This window comes from Rhipicephalus microplus, unplaced genomic scaffold (genome assembly GCF_043290135.1).
Source record: "Rhipicephalus microplus isolate Deutch F79 unplaced genomic scaffold, USDA_Rmic scaffold_120, whole genome shotgun sequence".
Classification (NCBI taxonomy): domain Eukaryota; kingdom Metazoa; phylum Arthropoda; class Arachnida; order Ixodida; family Ixodidae; genus Rhipicephalus; species Rhipicephalus microplus.
This window is the reverse complement of record NW_027464692.1, coordinates 344,227-352,828: the sequence shown is the minus strand read 5'-3', so window position 1 is coordinate 352,828 and position 8,602 is coordinate 344,227. Positions and strand designations below refer to the sequence as shown.

The 8,602-nt window shown below is 43.1% G+C and overlaps 1 protein-coding gene across 1 annotated transcript; it reads left to right on the top strand.

Moving 5' to 3' along the window:
• Positions 1 to 1,136: 1,136 nt before the first annotated feature.
• Positions 1,137 to 7,392, top strand: LOC142790707 (uncharacterized). Its single transcript, XM_075885320.1, has 4 exons — positions 1,137 to 1,269; positions 5,122 to 5,735; positions 6,247 to 6,406; positions 7,193 to 7,392. Exons 2-4 carry the CDS (start codon positions 5,148 to 5,150, stop codon positions 7,390 to 7,392), a joined length of 948 nt encoding a protein of 315 aa, XP_075741435.1. The 5' UTR covers positions 1,137 to 1,269; positions 5,122 to 5,147.
• Positions 7,393 to 8,602: the final 1,210 nt, after the last annotated feature.

Sequence of the window (8,602 nt, the reverse complement as noted above, 5' to 3'; positions counted from 1 at the left end):
AAGGCGATTCACTGCTCATTGAGTCAACAAGAGTGCCCTCGCTGTCGTAGTCGCTGTAGAGTCCCGCACGCTTCCTGGATGCGGCCACCGCCGACGCCGCCGTAACTGGCGGACGTCCGTGGGGGTCCACGTCCATCACCGACGGACACGGATGTGATATTAGCGAAGTTCACTTATAATTAGGTGAAAAAAGAGAGCACCTACTGAAACAGAAGAAAGAAAAGTGGATGAAAAAATAACCAGCTGTGAGCAGGAATCGAACCTACGACCTTCGAATAACGCGTTCGATGCTCGAACGCGTTATTTGAAGGTCGCGGACAGCCGCGTACCGCTGCGGCGGGAGCGAACTGCCCTTTTTTTTGCTGCGAGCGAATTCACAGCCTGAAAATAGCCACTTTTTGTGTCATGTGAAACGGCCTTTAGGCTGCTAATCAGAAGATCGTGAGGGCCACGGGGATCTCATTTCGATGGAGGCGAAATGGTAGAGACCCGTGCACTGGACAATGTCAGAGCACGTTAAAGAACAACAGACGGTCGAAATTTCCAGAGCCCTCCACTACGGAGCCTCTCATAGTGATATCTTAGTTTGGGAACGCAAAATGCCACACATTACTACTACTACTACAAATAATAATAATAATAATAATAATAATAATAATAATAATAATAATAATAATAATAATAATAATAATAATAATAATAATAATAATAATAATAATAATAATAATTAATGTTATTAGTAATGTGCATTCAGCAGGAACTGCCATTTCTTTATCTGCTCACTCGAACATTTAAGTTTCTTTGACATGCCAGGTAGAAGTGCTGACATGTCATAGCTATTGACATAGACGCACGGGGAGCGAGCACCGATAAAACGCGAAGCAGTATACCGTCTCGTCTCAAATAAGTCCGTGTTTCGGTACTAATCTTGACGTCTTATCTTGATTCTGTTGCTTCATACTTGTTTTTCGGAGTATATATCTAAGCCGCGGTAAAAAATCGCTGCTAAAGGATAGCTTGTTATAAGGGGCCCTTTGACGTCATATTTTGAGTATATACGCAAGTTCTGCGTATCTCGGCGCCCCGCCACAGAATGCTGTTTTATGACCTGCAGTCAAACCCACGCGGGTCGAATCCCCTGATCGAAAACGTAAACAACGCCGAACAAAAAGCCAGCCGTGCGAGAAACAGACAGCAAAAACGCAGTGAAACCTGGAGAAGCGGTCTTTTTAGAGTGGTTTGCTAATTCTCATTGGGCAACTACTACAGGTAGGTACACTTTATGGCACCAACTAAACCAGAATTAACCATAATTTTTATGAAGTACAGAGAAGTACCAACTTTACAGCATTGGTCATTCTACGGAAAATCGTGGCATCCGCAACTCCTCTGTGCGGCGTTTTGAGTACTTTGTGCCGTGGCTGTTGACAACGAAAAGTTGTGGCTAAACAACTTTATTGGGACGAGCATTCAACGACGCACTCGTTGTGCAATCCATTTATTCATTCATTTTATTACCTCAAAGGTACCAGTTGTAATACTACACGAGGGAGTGGGTGATAGAAAGGCTATTAATTTGAAGGTAGTTATGATGGAATAGTTTCAATGCGCTGCTTGAATGCTTGGATGTCGATGATGGTCGTGACCTCGGTGGACAGGGCATTCCAGTCTCGGGGTGTGCGTAGAAATAACGATTTGTGAAAGGTGGCGGTATGGGCTCGCACTGGATAGACGGCGTTACACTGACTGGGACGAAAAATGCGATGGGCTACTCCCATGTATGGGTTAACTGAAGGCAAAGAATGGAAGACTTTATAATAAAGGTTAAAACGTGTGGTTTGAAAGCGTTTAGCCCGGTCGGATAAGTTAATGCTTGCTTTTAGTGCCAAGGTTTTTGAGGCTATGAATAGATAGTATGAATCGGGCCGCACGGTTCTGGACAGACTCGAGGACGTTAATGAGGTTATTGTGGTGAGGATAAGAAATAACATGCGCATACTCTAGCTTTGGTCGGACAAAAGTTTCGAAGCCAACATTTTTAATAGAAGGGGGAGCGAGTGAAAGGTTACAGCGTAAGTACCCCAGATTACGATTACCAGAGTTAATGATGCGGTGAATATGACATGTCCAAGTTAGGTCACGCGAGATAGTGACACCAAGATATTTAAACGAATCAACTGTAAAAATCTGGTCGTTATTGATACTGTATTTATAAACAACGTGATGATGATGACGGTTGATAGACATTAATAGTTTTAGAAGCATTCAAAGACATGAGCCAAGATTTAAACCAGTTCTGTGTGTGGGTGAGATCACATTGTAATATGGAGCAATCAGATGGGTTGGTTAGGGCGCGGTAAACAACCCAATCATAGGCGAAAAGACGGATGTGAGAAGAAATGTTTGAAGGGAGGTCATTAATGTATATGAAGAAAAGGAGGGGACCAAGAACGCTACCTTGCAGTACACCTGAAAGAACGGGTGTTATCGATGAAGAGCATGAGTTGGCATGAACGGATTGGTGACGGTTGGTCAAAAAGCTTCGCATCCCGTTTAAAACACAAGGGTAGATGCTAAGACGGGATAGTTTTAATGAAAGACGACTATGGGGAACCTTGTCGAATGCCTTTTCAAAGTCTAAGAATGTTGTGTCAGTCGGAATGTTACGGTGTCACACAATTCGCATTGTGTGACGCCTGTTTGTTATTTTACTTTCCTACCACACTCAATAACACATGTTAACGCGATTCCTTGCCCACAGTGACGCCTTTATAGGGTCTTTTTTTTGGAGGCATTTAAATTTATCGGAGTTTTATGTCACAAAACCACGATAGGAATATGAGAGACGCATTAGTGGAGGGCTTCGTTAATATCAACTATCTGGTGTTTTTTTTTCGTGCCATGACAAAACACAGCACACGCGCCTCTACCATTTCACCCCCATAAAAATGCGACCACTGTGGCTGGGATCGAACCGGCGACCTTCGGGTCAGCACTCGAGCACCTTAGCCACAGATACGCCATGGTGGACGATTCCGAAGGCATTTCAAGCACCGGCATGGCGTTGTGGTAGAATACTCGATGACTGTGCAAAGGGTCCGGGCTCAGAGCCCGGCGGAATCGGAAAGCTTTTTGAAAGCTTAGAAAGCTTTTTGTGCCTTTCTTTTATTTCAATCGATAGAGGTTACGGAGGCTGATGGCTGTAGTGTTAACGGACAAGTATACGACGCGATCAGCTGTTGTTATAATCTTATAACAGCTTGGGCCGAAGAAAAATGGCCATATGAAATCAGCCATGTTTCATTGTGCCCTTCCTCTTTAAAACAATGAGTTGCCATTTAATGGGGTGACAGGAAACGCAGATTAATGGAAATGAAAAGAAGTCTAAGCCTGTACAAAAGGCACTGCACCGTCACAACGACAGCTGGAAGAGCAGAATTTCAAGAACCCTTGTTAACTCTCTTTGTTTGTTTGTTTGTTTATTTATTAATACTGTTGACCCTACAAGGATCGTTACAGAAATGGATGAACAATACAATTCGATAATAAACATTCACGTGAACATGATGACATGATGTAGCGCTACTCACTACAGAGACATAATAAAAGCAGAAAATAAGACAAAAAAATCAAAATCAAATCGGATACTAGAACATTTTTCTTCATTTTTCTAATTTAAAGTGATGGCGGTTACGAACACCGATGGTGGCGGCGGAAAACTACAGCGCCGGAAATGGCCCTTGTAATCTCGTAACAACTGTAGCTGTTAAAACAACAAAAAACAACAACAACCTAATGTTGACACGGAACTCTGGAAGTATGTGAAGTGGAATGGTCTGCCAGTTGAAATTAGCTTACCGAACGCGTAGTAAGTTGCGTTCGGTGAAGCCACAATGCTAGTTTTCTGAAGCAAAAAGGGCCTCAATGTTTCGCCATTGTAAAAACGCCTGTGTTTGTATGTAAGTGCCTACATGCGGTGAGGCATACACTGCATCAAAAAAAGACTCTTCTTTCGTTATCTTCGGCACTAAACATTCGTTAGCTGTAGGAGGATGTCGTTACGCATTATAGCATTCCGCACCTAGGGACCGACCAGTAGTATACCACTGCGCGTTTGTCTAGATACGTCGTTCCCGTATCACCATGGACTGATATTTCGTGAACTGATGTATTTGGAATACATGAAACTGGATATTGCCAGAGTGGTTGTAGCAGCTTTTATGAAAAAAAAAAAAAAACCTGAATGTTTCATGTCTATGCCCTGTGTGCTGATATATATGACATCAGGCGTATATGTTTGAAGAGAAAATGGTAATCAAAGTAACGTGCCACAGCTTGATTGACACGGTATACTGTTCTGTTGACTATGAGTGTGTCGAACCTTCTTGTGACACGTGCAGCAGCTGTGAAGAGTGGTAATAACAAAAGAGACCAATAGGAACTTAAATGCAATTATCGATGCCAGTTTTAAGAAATGTACAGATGGCAGCGAAATAAATACGGCTGCTGGACACTTTTCTGGCGTTGCAACCAATAATGCAGCAGTTACGCAATCTGCTAACCCCGAAGAAGACCGGTGTTGCGTATTCTAAGAGTGGTATTGACGACGTATTATTCTAGCAGATAGAGGAACGTATAGTACGCCATCGACTAGACTAATAATCGCAGAAGAAGGTCGTGCAAGCGCTACTGGGCTTCTTGCGAACTACTGGCCTGTGGGAACGACTTTCAGTGAAAGTGAATCAATTTGTGTGTGTGCGTATGTGTCTTCGTTTTTTCTTGTTTACTTTTATCTCTCTTTCTCTCTTTCAAACCCCTATTACCCTATTCGAGGGCAGGGTAGCATACCCAATATTACCATCTGGTTATTGTTATTCTAAACAGCAAAGCAAGCGAAGGACATGATTGTTTCCAAGATAGAGAGAGAAAGAGAGAAGAAAGGCCGGGAGGTTAACCATAGTGTAGTGTTCTCACATGAAATCTGCAATAGTCACCTTTATTAGTGTGGTGCTGCTCCTGATTTTGTCCTAGCAAACAATGCAAATACTGAAATAGAATTGATACGCGCATTTCATAATGATTCAAATGGTAATCATTATTTTTTTTGTAATATTTTTCTAGCACACCGGTAGGATAGGTTTATTGTCATGGACAAACTCGAATTTTCGAGAAGTCCTACACGCCACCCTTGGTACGAAGCGGAGTCACCAGCCGTGTACGATGCCACCATGAAATTGCGATGGGAATCAAATGCGCGGTTGCTTGACACCTTCAAGACCGCGTTCGCTCCGACGATAACCAGTAAAACCAACGCAAGTGACGACAACCTGCCTGCTCCACGGTTCATCGACATTGGATGCGGCACAGGAAGTTTCACCCTCAACTATCTTCTGAAACGCTGCTCGTCTCAGTGTCGAGAACTCGTGGGCGTCGACAATTCGCCGGCAATGCTCGAATACGCCAGGACCCATCACAGCCACGAGAAGATTCGTTATCTGCATCTAGACATCGTCGAAGGTGACGTGAACAAATTTGTGACAGAGCACGGCCGCTTCGCGCGTGCGTTTTGTTTCAACCTAATGCACGTTGTCAAGGACAACGCTCGAGCCATGAAAAACATGGAGAAGCTGATGGCTCCGGGAGCAGAGTGCTTTGTCTTATTCGAGAGCTGTGTCCCAATGGTGGATGTCTTTATGGCTCTGGCAGAATCACCACAGTGGAAAAAGTACGCAGAGGTAGTAGATTTCATTTACTGTCAATTCTTTATTAATATCTGGTATTTTACGTCCCAAAACCACGATATGATTATAAGAAACGCCCCAGTGAAAAGCTCGGGAAATTTCGACGGTGGTATTTTCAATGACCAGGGTATTTTCAATTCGGTTAGGTTAGGTTGACTGTTATGTGCGTGAAAACCCAGATGTTCGTTCGACATTCAACCCGTTTGAGGCTGAGCGAGTAGACGGTGAAATGTTTGCACTCAGCGTTTACTATGCCTACGCATACAGAAAAAAAGACAACATATTTATGTATCCCCTAAATTTATCAGGAAACTAAAATACTTAGCATTTACACTTTGTTTCGGGGCTGTATGTCTGTTGGCATTCCGCACTCTCATCAATTAGCTTTTAAACTTGTTCTATATATATGTCTTTTAGCATTTCAATGATATAATGCATGATATATGGTGCCTCAGGTCTCTTCATGGTATTAAAGCTGCGTCGTTTTTAAACCTTTTGCGAACAGGTTCTGCTAGCGGAAGTACCTCGTACTGCCCACAGCACGGACATTGCCTTGTTGAGGTTATATTTGCTTGATGTCCTCAACGAGACGAACCTAAAACCCCTCGCCTGTGAGGTACTGCGCTTGCCATTGGTCAAAATACCAAACTTAGACGACGCAACTGGTATGGTGATGCCTTTGCTACTTCTTTCTATAACAACATTGTTTGCTCGTGTAGTGTGTAAAATTTTGAGGAAACAATTCGTCGCAATTTTTCATAAGGCGGTTTATATAAGTACCTTGCCTGTGGCCTACGTTTACTTTCGTTTTCGCGTGCCTCTAATAAACAACAAAGTACGCCTAATGCATACGTCGGCAGTCCAATATGATATAATATTTATCCATTATTTTTTACTGTCAACAATATCGCATATGAATATAATGTGTCATCTTTTTATCTCAAAACCTTAAGCTCTTTGTTCTCCTGCCTGCTCTATGGAGTCTGTAAACAATAAAAAATATAACAGTGTGGTGACAGTGACTTCAACGCCCACTTTAACCTTACTGCGCTGCAGTATTACATAACGCGTTCAGCAGTTGCAGAAAAACAACGCAGAGCGTTCATTACCTAGATAGGCGAAAAAAAAAAAAACTCTGTGAATTGTATTTCACCATTGAAATGGCTGACGTGGTTGCTTGGGCTAGTTGGTACGACCTGATTCACATAAAAAACAGCGCCAATAACGAGGGACAAGAATCTTATGTGAATCATAGAAATGGGTTTTAGTGCATACTGCAGACATTACAATGTCACAAGGAGTCGCTAATGTCTTTTTAAATAATGTGAGATCCTGTGAGTTCCAACATCGACAGCTGCATACCTTTTGGAGAGTAATTGGTCATGCAATAGACCTTAATATGGTCACAGATGATGAATTGTTTATTGTGCTTTTCCTAAATTATTTTGCAGATCGTATGGTTTCCTTGAATCCCATATATCCACTGATAAATGACGAAGAGAAGTATGAGCTTATTCACTCGACACGTAAAATACTCGTCGAGAGAGCTCAAGGAATCACTGATGGCCGAGTGCTGAATCACCGGCTGACTTTCGTTATCCACGCTTTCAAAACAACAACAAACACGAACGTATCCACTCAGACCAAATAAAGTGCTCTGCTTGAACGGTTGAGTTTTTTTATTATTATTCCATGTTATGCTCTTTATTAGGAACTTATATCGCCGAATACCGGAAATACTATGTTATTGAAATGAACGGAATAATTACTATGAAATGCAAAGAAGAATTGGAAATGTAATATTAATAACAAATATTGGGGTTTAACGTCCCAAAATCCCGATATGATTGTGAGAGATGCCGTAGTGGAGGGCTGCGTGAATTTTGGGGATCTTGGGGTCTTTTACTTGCACCTAAGTGTTAGCTCACAGGCTTCAAGCATTTTCGCCTTCATTGAAAATGCCGTAGCCGCGGCTGGGATTTGATGCCCTGACCTGTGGGTCAGCAGCCGAGTGAGTGCCTTAGCCACTAGACCACCATGGCGGGGGAATTAGCTATTCAAGGGCTCGTCCTTCTCTCTTAGAAGCAATAGTAATGATGCTAATATATGTATGACGCTAAAATGAACAGACTCATTTGAAACGTACAGTCTGTCGCCTTCGTGAACGCCACGATCACGTGACATCGTTACTGGATAGGCGTAGCCGGAATCACACGCAGCGAGGAAGAGATCGTGATTACTACATTTGCTAGTGGAAACCTCTACGCGGGAATTATTTGCATAGTAACCTTCTAAGTATGTGTATAACTTGCGACCTTATGGCTACCGTATGGTACTAACCTAGCCAGTACGGAGATTTTGCTCAATCTGTTGGTGGTGAGGACATACCGTTGCGCCATCTGCCAGAATCCTTTTGTGACGTTTAAAACGACATCACGTGATACCGATTGTTCGAAGTGTTCGACAACTTCTGTGATCGAAGCTGTTCAGCCGTGGCTGTTCTCACATTGCAAGCGTTGCTTGTGTTTGCATTAGCTGCTAAGAAACCAGAGGGTTTGCCAACAAAACGTTTCAGCGAGCCAAAGTGCGGTCAACGGCATGTCGTGCCCTTTCTACGGAGCTCGTGCGCATGGCGCCATAGACGCGGCCGAGAGGTGACGTTTCGATGTGTGTGGACTGCCGCGCACGATCCACAGCGACACCTCGCTGGAATTTTTAAACTGGTATCAAGTGGCTGAAGGTGAATGATGCTTTCACATTAGTTATTAAGGTGGTGGTCCTACTCCGAACGGAACCACTCCGCCTTTTACGCATTGTTTGTGGATGCACTGGGCTCGCAGCGCTACACAAAGAAAAATGAA

What these genes read in the sequence shown, in the direction of transcription:
- LOC142790707 (XM_075885320.1), top strand. Translation starts at nt 5,148, where the DNA reads ATGGACAAACTCGAATTTTCGAGAAGTCCTACACGCCACCCTTGGTAC. An exon ending in AGTGGAAAAAGTACGCAGAG is followed by an intron (nt 5,736 to 6,246) that starts GTAGTAGATTTC and finishes TTTTGCGAACAG; the next exon opens with GTTCTGCTAGCGGAAGTACC. An exon ending in AAACTTAGACGACGCAACTG is followed by an intron (nt 6,407 to 7,192) that starts GTATGGTGATGC and finishes ATTATTTTGCAG; the next exon opens with ATCGTATGGTTTCCTTGAAT.